At 48.6% G+C, this 13,272-nt stretch overlaps 1 protein-coding gene across 1 annotated transcript in view; it reads right to left on the reverse strand.

Annotated features, from left to right (window-relative positions):
• Positions 1–6,359: 6,359 nt before the first annotated feature.
• Positions 6,360–13,272, reverse strand: part of VAMP7 (vesicle associated membrane protein 7) — a 73,212-nt gene continuing 66,299 nt past the window's right edge. The window contains exons 7-8 of the mRNA XM_063937565.1: positions 10,610–10,702; positions 6,360–8,615 (exon numbers count right to left, since the gene is read on the reverse strand). Of these exons, the coding sequence (XP_063793635.1) occupies positions 8,547–8,615; positions 10,610–10,702 (162 nt within the window). The 3' untranslated portion in view covers positions 6,360–8,546. The remainder of the gene's footprint in view (positions 8,616–10,609; positions 10,703–13,272) is intronic.

Raw genomic sequence — 13,272 nt, forward strand, 5'->3', positions numbered from 1 at the left:
GTGAGGCACCACGCATCATATTTTGCAGGTGCTGCTCCATGACAGCTAGCAATGCCATATGTTTGTACAATTGCTGCTAAAATCGCAAAGAACAAGTTTTCCGTTAAGAGCTGTTCTTTGCGGTAAAATCAGGATTTTGGTACTTACCGATAAATCCCTTTCTCCGATTCCACAGGGGCCACTGGAGCGTAGTTACAATGGGGAATAGTAGGCAGTAATTGGGAGCTGGCACTTTAAAAAAAATTCTAACCCTGTGGCTAGCTCCTCCCCTACTATCTCCCCTCCAAGCCAGTCTACGTAAAACTGTGCCCAAGGAGAGCTGTAATAGAGAAAACCATAAGGTAGAGGAGGTTATTGACGTCTACTCAACCAGGATAACCCAAACTAACCCTGGAATCGAACCTAATAATAAACAGGATAACCTGAACTCAACAAGCGGTCATTAATTGAACCGCAAACCGTTAAGCAAAAAACAACAAGGAGGAACAGCGCTGGGCGGGCGTCCAGTGGCCCCTGTGGAATCGGAGAAAGGGATTTATCGGTAAGTACCAAAATCCTGATTTCTCCTTCATCCACTAGGGGCCACTGGAGCGTAGTTACAATGGGGATGTCCCAGAGCTCCCAGAACGGGTGGGAGAGCGCTGAGAGTCCTGTAAAACCGCTCGGCCAAAGTGAGATGCAGAGGCCGCAAAAGTGTCAAACTTGTAGAATTTGACAAACGTATGACGGCCGGACCAAGTAGCCGCCCGACATAAAGTAGTCATAGAGACCCCCCGGGCAGCCGCCCAAGAAGGTCCCACAGAGCGTGTGGAGTGTGCTGAAATGGAAGATGGAGGTTCCCGAGAAGCCGCCAAATAAGCTTGTCTGATGGTCAGTCGAATCCATCGAGACAAGGTCTGCTTAGAGGCCGGCCAACCACGGCGGGTAGCGTCGTACAGCACAAATAAGGAATCAGACTTCCGAATAGCCGAAGTCCTATCCACATAGATCTTGAGCGCTCTTACAACGTCCAAAGATATCACATCCGGAGAGTCCCCTGAGAGGGCCGGTACTACAAGCGGCTGATTGATGTGAAAATCAGACACCACTTTTGGTAGAAAGGACATACGAGTACGAAGCTCGGCCCTATCCGCATGAAACACCAGGTAAGGAGACCTGCAAGAGAGAGCCCCTAGTTCTGACACTCGTCTAGCTGAAGCCAGCGCCAGGAGCAGAACCACCTTCCAGGTGAGATATTTTATCTCTACTGATTCCAGGGGCTCAAACAATGAAGACTGCAGAAAGGACAGGACCAGACTGAGGTCCCATGGCGCTGTCGGAGGACGGAAGGGAGGCTGTATTCGAAGAACCCCCTGAAAGAAGGTCTGAACCTCAGGCAGCAAGGCTAACCGTTTCTGGAAGTAAACCGAAAGAGCAGAGACCTGCACTTTTAGTAAGCCCAGTCTTAGGCCTGCTGAAAAACCCGCCTGCAAAAAACGGAGAAGACGGGCTAAGCTATACACGGAAGGAGAATATTCTCGACGTTCACACCATGCTACATAAGCCTTCCAAATGCGGTAGTAGTGGGAAGATGTAACCGACTTTCTAGCCCGAAGCATAGTAGGTATAACTGTACGAGGAATCCCCTTCCTTGTCAAGATGGCTTTCTCAACAGCCACGCCGTCAAACGTAGCCTGCGTAAGTCTGGATAACAAAAAGGACCCTGTTGTAGAAGGTCGTCTCGTAGTGGTAGGGTCCAAGGCTCGGCCACCGACAACAGATGTAGAGCGGAGTACCAAACCCTGCGTGGCCAATCTGGAGCCACTAGGAGAACCAGAGCGTCTTCTCTCTTGATGCGTTGCAGAACCTTCGGCAACAGCGGGAACGGAGGAAAGAGGTAAACAAACTGGAAATTCCAAGGAGCCGTGAGAGCATCCACGCCCGCCGCCGCCGGGTCCCTCGTTCGAGAGTAGTAAAGAGGCAACTGATGGTTCAGGCGGGACGCCATGAGATCGATCTGTGGTTTTCCCCACCGGCGGACCAGTTGCCAAAACACCTGGGGATGTAGTGACCATTCTCCCGGGTGCATGTCCTGCCGGCTTAGATAGTCGGCTTCCCAATTGTCCACTCCCGGAATGAATATTGCCGAGAAGGACAGGGCATACTTCTCCGCCCAGAGAAGGATGTTGGTGACTTCCCTCATCGCTGCGCGGCTGCGAGTGCCGCCCTGACGGTTGATGTATGCTACCGTCGTGGCGTTGTCGGACTGAACTCTGACCGCTCGACCTCGCAGGAGGTGATGTGCCTGCAGCAGGGCGTTGTACACCGCCCTTAGTTCGAGGATGTTTATGTGGAGAGCGGATTCGTGGATTGACCAGCGCCCCTGAAACTGATGTCCCAGGGTCACTGCTCCCCAGCCTCGCAGACTGGCGTCCGTGGTGAGGAGAGTCCAATCCCATATGCCGAACCGTCTTCCTTCCAACAGATGGGTCGATTGGAGCCACCAGAGCAGTGATGACCATGCCTTTGGAGATAGCGTCACCCGCTGATGAAGGAACAGATGAGATCCTGACCATTGATTTAGAAGACATAGCTGAAAAGGTCGAGAGTGGAAGCGACCGTACGGAAGAGCCTCGAACGCTGCTACCATCTTTCCCAGCAGGCGAATGCACAGATATACTGACACCCGACGGTGTTGAAGGACCAGTCTTACCAGTGTCTGCAGAGAAAGTATCTTGTCCCGCGGAAGGAAAACCCTCTGATGGACTGTGTCGAGAATCATTCCCAGAAACAACAGCCGTTGTGCGGGGCATAAGTGAGACTTCGGAAAATTCAGGACCCACCCGTGTCGGATCAGAAGGTCCTGTGTCATCCGGATATTCTGAAGTAACCGTTCTGCTGAGCTTGCTTTTATTAGCAGATCGTCCAGATAGGGAACAATTGTCACACCCTGCTTCCGAAGCAGGGCCATCATGACCACCATGATTTTTGTGAACACTCTGGGGGCAGAAGAGAGACCGAAAGGAAGGGCCTGGAACTGTAAATGAGCGTCCTGTATTGCAAACCGGAGAAAGGCCTGGTGAGGAGGCCAAATGGGAACATGTAAGTATGCGTCCTTGATGTCTAAGGATGCCAGAAACTCGTCTTTTTCCAACCCCGCAATAACAGACTGGAGGGACTCCATCTTGAACTTGAACACCTTCAAATACGGATTGAGATCTTTCAAGTTCAGGATTGGTCTGACTGAGCCGTCCGGCTTCGGTACTAGAAACAGGCTTGAGTAATAGCCCTGTTTTCGATGATGTGAGGGAACAGGGATCACAACCCTTGCAGACAGAAGCTTCTGGACCGCGGTTTGTAAGGCAACTCCCCGGTTGTCGGAAACTGGCAAACCCGTGGTAAAGAACCGCTGGGGTGGTTGTTCCTGAAATACGAGCTTGTAACCGCAAGTGATGAGATCCCGGACCCAAGCATCTGGGCAGGACTGTATCCAGACCTCCTTGAAATCCCACAAACGAGCTCCCACCCTGTGATCTCCCAGGTGGGAGGAAGGCCCGTCATGCGGTGGCAGTGCCAGAAGACTTAACGTCTGACTGGGCTGAGGCTGCGGAACCTCTACCCCTGCCGCCGCCTCTACCTCTATGGCCACGGAAGGTAGAAGCTCCACCCCTGGCCTGTCCTCGAAAGCTGGAAGGGGCACGAAAGGATCGAAAAGAGGGACCCCTATATGGTCTGCGAGCGGCTGGAGCAGCAGAAGGAAGATAAGACGACCTACCCCCCGTGGCCGTAGAGATCCAGGCATCCAGATCCTTACCAAACAGAACCTCACCCGTAAAGGGTAACGCCTCTGCTGCCCTTTTGGATTCTGAAATTCTAGCTCCAAGAACACCTATGTCCTTGGACGCTTCGCAAAGATAAAGGGCTGATTCACGGATGTGTTCTGCCAAGTCAATCAATTGATCCGCCGGTAATTCGTCACGAATTCCAGAGGACAATTGTTCCGCCCAAGCTTCGATTGCCTTGTTGACCCAACAACCTACCTGCGCCGGGCGCTGCAAAACCCCTGCCGCAGAGTAAATATTCTTTAAGGTAGACTCCAACTTCCTATCTGACGCCTCCTTAAGAGAAGTTGCCCCCGGAACAGGCAGGACCGTCTTTTTGGACAGATGAGACACCGAAGGATCCACGATCGGAGAGTTCTCATAGCGCGTTCTGCTATCTGCGGGAAAAGGATAGGAAGACAACATTTTTCTTGATACCTGAAATTTCGCGTCTGGATGCTTCCAGGCTGTTGTTATAAGAGCATCCAGCTCCTCCGAAACTGGAAAAGTCACCGGCAGGTATTGGTCGGTGCCAAACCTTGAAGGGCGTAAGATGTCTTCCGTCTCCTCCACCTGTAACACTGAGCGAATAGCAGTAATAAGAGCCTCTATACTCTGAGCTACTGGTTCAGAGTCCCCATATACCTGATCGTCAGTATCCTGGATATCCACATCCTGTATATCCTGTACATCTACCCCCGCCTCATCTAATTGAGGCATATCATCGTCAAAGTCCTGTAACACCGAGGCTAGCAATCTCTTTTTTGCAGCCTGTTGGGGAGGACTAAAGGACGGGGCTTGGGAAGGTATTACAGCCCTGGAAAGCCCTTCCACTGACTTTGCCAATGAGACTGCCCATGCAGGTTCTGGCGCCGGTACCGGGACAAGCTGTCGGAACTGGGCCGCCTCTCTATCTTTCCGAGAGGCTTTAAGTTCCCCAGTCAGCAGGGACATCACCTCTGTGAGTTGTGTCGTCCATGTCGGGGCGCTCTGGGGTTCTGAGGAGGGCTGAGCTGATTGCTGTGACTCCTCACCTAAAACCTGACCCTGCTTTTGAGCTGCCTTGGAGCCTTTAGTGGCCATGGCAGCACCTAAACTTGATACCCTTCCCCCACAGGAAGACAGCAATAGGCAGAATGGGAGGGAGGGGAGGGAAGCAGGGAAAAGAATTCAGCCACAGCAGCCGATCTGTCCTGCACGATACTGTGTGCAGTGACAGGCTGCAGTAAACAAATATTGTACCTGTAGTGCCCCCGAGAAACCCCCTTCCCCACTGTAACTAGCTCTTGCTGTGGTCGCGTGGCCTCCGTCCCGCGCTGCTGACAGGAAAAGAACGGGTCCCCGGCGCGCTGTACTTCCGGGCGCGCAGAGCGGGATTAAGCCCCGCCCCCCTCCTTGACGGCGCCAAATTTAAAACTGCAATGCTTATGTCGGATCCCTGTAGCGGCTCTGTGAGCCGCGCTGGCGGGGATCCGAGCAGTGAGGAGAGCGGGCGGCTGGCGGGCGGGCGAGCGGGAGCGCGGCACAGCGCTGTTACTTTTTTTTTTTTAAATAAATAAAAAATGAATAATAATAATAATAATCCGAGGGGGGGGGGGGGGAATTGTTAGGGTGCTGTAAGGGTGCTCAGTCACTGTTGTAGTCACCAATGATAAAATCAATTCTTCAGAACCCCCCTGTCACCCCTTCATCCCAACAGTCTGGGTGGGGGGATATACACACCTTTCAGTGGTGGAGGGTGGCCCCGACACACGCCGCACGCAGCGGTGTCCGGCCGTCAGATACTCACCGCTGCCGTGCTGCCGGAATCTTCTGCTGGATGAAGTGGTCCCGACACGCGCCGCACGCAGCGGTGTCCGCCAACTCAGGAGAGCTCAGTGTCTCCCTCAGCCGGGGCCCATCCCGAGCCGCACGCAGCTGCGATGGGACCCCGCCGGCAGCTCCCACGGTGCAGACTGGCAGTGGCAGAGCTGCCAGTCTGTGCGTGTGTGTGAAGAAAAATAAAATAATAAAGAAAAAATTAAAAATTTCTTCAGCTAAACCCAAGTGAACCAGCTCCCTTGGGCACTAAACTAAGACTGGCTTGGAGGGGAGATAGTAGGGGAGGAGCTAGCCACAGGGTTAGAATTTTTTTTAAAGTGCCAGCTCCCAATTACTGCCTACTATTCCCCATTGTAACTACGCTCCAGTGGCCCCTAGTGGATGAAGGAGAAAGGACTTTATGACCCGGGAGTCCTCCACGCGTGCGGCTTTCAGCCAGCGCATGCTCCAGCCGCAAGGGACACTGGGAAGGGACCATCAAGTCCTAGCTTGGTGCATATGAGGAACGCGGTCAAACCTCTGAAAACGGCATTCTTGGATGTTTGACCACATTTTTGCAGCTGATGCATTCTGCTCTGGGTGAGAACAAGCCCTTATTTTGTAAATACAATATAGAAAGGGGGTGTTTGGGTCCGGATTGAGAATTGTATGGTAATGCTGCCACAGCTGTAAATGTGTACGCAGATACTGTGCAAAAATAAGATGGTGTAGATATACTGTATACCACATCTCCGAAAGTGCCATGGTGCTTCTATCTTTATTTTCAGCAGTCTGAGACATAGTATTACAGAATTAAGAAAAAATGCAAAAAAGTCATTTAGGAAAACAATTGCAATGAACACGTTAACAAGTTATGGTACAGCTTGCCCCAACAAAGAACACTGTAGAACATTGAAAGTGAGGTGCAATTATCCCAGCACAGGTCACAATTGCCTCTTTGTGTAGCTGAAAAGATGGAGCGACATCAGGCAACTGTACTTCACAGATATCAAACCTAATATAGGATTAGTTTACAAACAGAGCCGAGCCTATTGTCATTACATAAATTATGATGTAAGTGAGCATGTGCAAGCCTTATAATCTTAACAGAAGAACTTAAACTGTAGTAGTTTTACCTCAGCATTCTGTCAGTGTTTCCTTCATTTTATTTTAGCATTTTAAGGGCAGATTTATCAAAGCTTAGAGAGAAATTATGGAGAGTGTTAAAGTATCATCCAATCAGCTTCTGGGATGGTATCGATATCCCAGCAGTCACCATACAAACGGTCAGAATGTCAAAAACAGCATCCCGATGTTCAAAGTCCTTAAGGATTCTGGTGAGTATTTTGACCCATACCCCAATCCTAACCCTCCCGCAGCCTTATGGGCCCTACACACTGGTCGATACCAGTGAAATATATGAACGATCTTGTTCATTAATGAACGAGATACTGTTCATATCTTTCAGTGTGTAGGCACCAGCGCTGAACGATAAAAGGCCCTGCACTTGTTCATCTCTGGTGCAGGCTCGTTTAAACATGCAGGCCAATATGGACAATCTCGTCCATATTAGCATGCAGTGCTATGGAGCCGGGTGACGGGGGGAATAAAGAAAGTTCACTCCCCCCCGCCTCCGGGTTGCCCGTCTGCCGTATTGCCGGTCGCTATGTGTGTAGGGCCCATAACTCTAGCTGTCCCATAGCCTAACCCTAAACCCCCACCGCCTAACCCTAACTGCCCCCCAGTCTAACCCTAATCATCTACCTAGTGCTTAACCATAACCCCAGTACTTACTGTCAGATTCTGAGTGTTGGGATGCCACAGTCTGCTTTCTGACCGTCAGGATGGTGACTGCCGTGCTATAACTACATCCCCAGTTTCTGTCAATTTATAGACTGTGTTTAAAAAATTACCATTAGCTGATTGGTTGGTACTTATATACCAATTTCATACAAGGCCCAAGACAAAAATATATTTTGTGTAGTGTTTGGAATATATAACCACTTTATATACTTCTGGAAATATCTATGAAATGAAGAAAAAGATCACAGCTACTAAACTTTACATAAGAGAGAAAATCTTTGTTAACTGTATTAAAACCTTAACTCCTGCACTTTGTGACTATGGGGGATATGTACTAAGCAGTCAAAAGAGTGAAGAAGTTGCCCATGGCAACCAATCAGCATTCAAGCAACATTTATAATTTGCATACTATAAAATTATACAGAGCAGCTGATTGGTTACCATGGGTAACTCCCCATTATTTTGAGGAAATTCAAAATGGCAGCACCATTGTACAAGAAACCATCATCAGCCCACAGATAAATCAGCTGAGCACACAGTTCACAATGTTGGTGAGCTTTAATCATAGTTTAACAGCAGCTGGAGAAAACATGAAATAATAATGTGTGTGCTGGACATAGATAAGTGGACTGTGGTTTGTGTCACATTAAAAGAAGCGTTATCTTGGGCCAAATTGGCGTCACCGAAATAATATCATGTCTGCTAGTGCCAAAAAGATAAAGAATGTGCGGCTGGATAAGTAAAAACAGAATGTTACAAACACTCAGTGGAGGTTAAAAACATTAACCTGTCAAAAACAAATATACAAGGGATAATTGGACGAAAAAACAGAGGACAAAAAAAAAAAAAAAAAAGTCTACTGTTTACGAGGAAATCTCTGCGGTTACCAAACTTCTTCTCTTTAAATGTCTTTGTCCAGGACGACAGGTTCCCCGGGCGAGGTTTCCTTGTATATATGTTATAAGGCATAGAGATACAATGTCCAGTAATGATGGAGGGATGAGAGCGTTAAGGAGACAATCTGGCACCTTCCTGGGGAAAAGGCTTTTGCATCAAGTCTCTTTTCTCGGGATGCTATGGGTGTGGTCAGTACTTCACTCTCTGGTTACTGATGATCGCGTTCATGCATTAGAGGAAAAGGGATTACTTGTTTACACAGCTGGGCCACGTCAACCCGCCACATGCTACTGACACAATGATATAGATGACAACCTAGAAGGAACACAAACATAATGTTAACAAAGGAGAGCAAAATGTGCCATACAGGAGATGCCCAATAAAAGTTCATTATATCATAGGTCGAAATTCAATTGTTTTTGGGCGCATGTAAGGAATGGGTGCCTGACGGGTGATATTCAACTGTTCTGCAGATGTTCATGCTTGTTGTGCCCAAATGCACCAGGTTTAGACATGTAAAGAGGATAAACCCATGAAAAGTATTGGGTGAGCTACAAAAGTGCCAGTTTGGGTGCCCAAAAACATGACTTTGGGTGGATTTCTGCTCATCACCTCAGGAAGGTGCAATAGGTGCCTGCGAAACTCGGGCCAATTGCCACAAATAATTGAATAGCTCCTTTCACTATAGACAGGAGCTGCAGCACCATAAAACCATTAGGCTCAAAGTGATCTGAATACAATAATGTAGTGCACAGCTATAGTCTGTATTTCCGTTTGAATTGGTTTCCTCTGGCTGCCACAAGAAACCACCTATTCCCTGCAGCGTCAGTTATAGTGATGTCAGCAGTGTGATGTAGGGAGAGGGAAGAGGTACTTAGGGGATTATGTGGAATGGGTTGGGTAGGTTATGCCGACTCACGGGATCCTGGCGGTCAGCATACCGACACCAAGATCCCGACAACAGAATGCCGGCGGGGGAACGAGCGCAACAAACCACCTTGCGGGCTTGCTGCACTTGCCACAGATTCTACTCACACTTTATGGGGGTCGTGGACGCCCACGAGTGGGAATAGACCCTGGGGCCGGCATTCCGACTGCTGGCATTTCTAGCGTTCGGGATCCCGGTGTCAGCATGCTGACCGCCAGAATTCAAAAGCACCGGTAACATAACCGAATTCCTGTGGAACTATACCAGTTGGCATAACAGCCTTTTTGTGAATTTGCCCAGATCAGTTGGTGCATGTATACACCCCATCAGCATGATTCTGCCACTTACCTAGAGCCTAAATGGGTGGATCAAATGCATTTGTTGCACATACAATAAACATACCTACTAACTCCCACTGTTCGGGGACTGTCCCACCCACAGCCTACAGTATCCCGCTGGGGAAAGGTGCTATCATTCTCACTGCTGCTCTGCATTGGGGAGAACCCACCGTCAGTTCTGGACCTGTTGTGAGGCCACACACCCTTTTCAGGCACGCACAGGGTCTCGAATTTCCAAAGCAAAAGGTTGGGAGGCATGAAATAGTTTTCAACATACAGTAGCCATAACTGGGACATACGTGTCTGTGACACGAGCCTGGTATACAGTAGATGCATATACTGCTGATTCCAGCTCTATATATGCAGAAACACACAATTTTGTAAATTGAACTCATTTTGCAGTCAGCTCTACATAATCCCTTACAGTATGTTGATAGGATAAATCGTTTCCTGGGGTTATTTACTAAGCAGCATATATTGACTACAATTTCAGTTTTACATTTCCTGCTTTCACACACGGAGTAGAGGCAGCTTGCTTAGTAAATTCACCCTTGGCCTCTAAGCATGGGCAGGAAGTCCACAAATAAAGACAAAATCTATCTATAGCCTGTGGGAAGGAGCAGCAAAACATATACGTGCAAATATACTGAACACAATTATGTAAACCCTAATTCTGAAGTTACAGTGCCTTTAAAAGGGACATTGTACGGAAACATTACCTAGACTGTGTGAGTTTATACAAAATAACCAATATCTTACAGTGTTGGGCATCTTAGTAATTGCGCCACCCAGGTAAAGAAGTATGAGGTACTCCTTAATAATTATTGGCCATTATTAAATAGAGGTGGTATATTTAATTGGCAACACACACAATTTGTAGACCGAACCAACATCTATCAGATATCAGAATCACCAAGCTACGCCATGACCTGATAAGCTGCAGACCCAGGGACCGATTAAGGCTACAAGATGGCTGCTGTTCCTCCGTGACAGCTGTGGCTATATCCTTGTGAACATTGGTACAGATAACACAGAACACTTACTATTGTTATGACAACAATAATGATGGTGAGCTTCAGATTCTTCATGCACATAGCTCGCGCAAGGTTTCTGCTTGTGGTCTTGAAGGTGACAGACTACAAAAATAAAATACAGGAATTAAACGATTGTGTCATAAATAATAATACGTCCACCACGCTCTCATTGCCTTATCTGCATTAGATTTCCATGTTAAGAGAAAGCTACTTCCTCAGCAAGGCAGACACAGTACAGACAGTTTGGTTTTACAGAAATGCACTTTGGGCCTATTTCACATCCCGCTGAGACACACCCTGTAGCACAAAATACTGATGTTCGGTACTTTGCGCACGTGCCAGACCCATACTGCGGCTGCAGACTGTCAGTGACTGGCAGTCTGAAGCCACTTGGGGACGAGAAGGGGGTGGCGATGGCCGCCGTTTCCCAAAACAAAGGCATGTCGCCACAGTTTTGGGGGAGAGACAAGGCCAGGATCTTCCTCAGAAGACGGAAATTTCTGGCCACTTTGTTGGATCTGCAACGGCTGGCTTGTGTGACCCCATGGTGTCCTAGGACACAGCACTGGATCACTTATGCATGCAGCAGGAGTTTACTTATACCAGGCGCCTCCTGCTGCATTACCATACTAGTGCATCGCTGCTGCTTCCACTCCAACCACATCTGAAGTAGGCCCAATGTGAAGCATTTTATTAGTAGACAAGGGCAGGACAAATGTTACAATAGCATAAAAAATCCACTTAGGACACATACTAAAGGGGTGTAGTATGGTATGCCGGCGGCCGGGCTCCCGGCGACCAGCATACCGGCGCTGGAATTCCGACCGCCGGCATACCGACAGCGGGGCGAGCGCAAATGAGCCCCTTGCAGGCTCACTGAGCTCGCCACGCTGCGGGCACGGTGGTGCGCCACGCTATCTATTCTCCCTCCAGGGGGGTCGTGGACCACCAAGAGGGAGAAAAGCTGTCGGTATGCCGGCTGTCGGGATTCCGACGCCGGTATACTGTGCGCCGGGATCCCGACAGCCGGCAAACTGAAGACCACCCACTAAAGATCAGTGGTCTATAATGGGGTGAAAAACTTCACCAGATTAATAATTAACAAAGTGATCTGTTTTCATGGTTTATAAAAAAACTAAAAGGCAATAGTCTACATTTTTAAAGTGGAACTAAACACAGAAATAAGTGTGCAATATGTTTTGCAATACCTATGCAGTGCACAGGTAGAGTAGACACAATATGACTGGCTGCTTGGGAACTGTAATCTCTGACTCTTGTGAAATGTCAAGGCACCATATATAAGCAGCACTGCACACCGAAGAAGTCAGCATGTTCAATTCCTTCACAAACTCATCATGGAGCTCAACATAGACAACTGGAGAGCCATGATCTCTGACTACAATAATGGTCTGTGACAGCAGGAGAGTTTTGACCGACCACAAGCTGCTTTTGGGGAGGAAGCACCGTCCCGAACCACTGAGTGGTTTGGAGAATTTTGGCGCAGGAGACAGTCCATGGAAGACGAGAAACGCTGCAGCCGACCTATTTCCGTCATCACCAATGACAATCTTGCTACCATGCGGGCCATAGTTTAGATGGATGCCAAGGTGACCGTGGCCCAGTCAGAGGAGATATGCATCTCACCAGGACCCATCCGTTTGATACTCCACAGAAGGCTTGACCTAAGCAAGGTTTCTGCACACTGGATGCCCCATCAGCTGACTCGAGAGCAGGAGGCTCAGATGACTTGGTGCATCAGCAGGGATCCGGTTAAGATCCCGGCGTTCGCGATCCTGGCAGTCGAAATACCTGACGACGGAATCCAAACTACTCAGAATGCCACAGCCGGCATATCAACAAGGATCACCATCCCAGCACCAGAATCTCAACTGTCGGGATTCCGTACAAGGGTTTGCAGAGGATGTCTCAGAAGTTCCAATGTGAGCGCAGTATGGCCAAGCAGATGGTGACTGTTTTTGTGTCCAAGACTGGTCATGTAGCTACTGTTCCACTCATGCAGCAGCGCACTGTCACAGGGGACAAGTACACCCACCAATGCTTCCCGCAAGTGCTGGAAACCATTTCCAAGTGCCGTCCAAAAACTTGCGCTAGTGGTGCCCTTCTCCATCACGACAATGCACCTGCCCACATGTTCAGTAAAATAGTGGATTTTCAGGCCCATGATTGCATCCAAAAGCTTGGTCATCCGCTGTACAGTCCAGACTTAGCCCCCTGCAAATTCTTCTTGTTCCCACAAATCAAGCGCAAGATGCGTCAGATTACTTTTGAGTCACTGGAAGCTGCAATGAAGACAAACCTGCTGCGGACTGGTTCAGCTGCTTCACAAAGTGGTTTGACAACAGGTAACCTTGTATTGACTACTCTGGTGAATACTTTAATAAAAATGTAATAAATGTTCACATTGAGCCTTATTCGGGTTTTAGCAAACCAAAAAAGCACACTAATGGGCAAAACCATGTTGCAGTGTAGGTGGTGGCAGATGTAACATGTGCAGAGAGAGTTAGATTTGGGTGGGGTGTGTTCAAACTGAAATTTAAATTGCAGTGTAATAATAAAGCAGCCAGTATTTACCCTGCACAGAAACAATATAACCCCCCCAAATCTAACTCTCTCTGCACGTTATATGTGCCCCCCCCTGCAGTGCACATGGT

Source organism: Pseudophryne corroboree, chromosome 8 (assembly GCF_028390025.1).
Source record: "Pseudophryne corroboree isolate aPseCor3 chromosome 8, aPseCor3.hap2, whole genome shotgun sequence".
NCBI lineage: Eukaryota > Metazoa > Chordata > Amphibia > Anura > Myobatrachidae > Pseudophryne > Pseudophryne corroboree.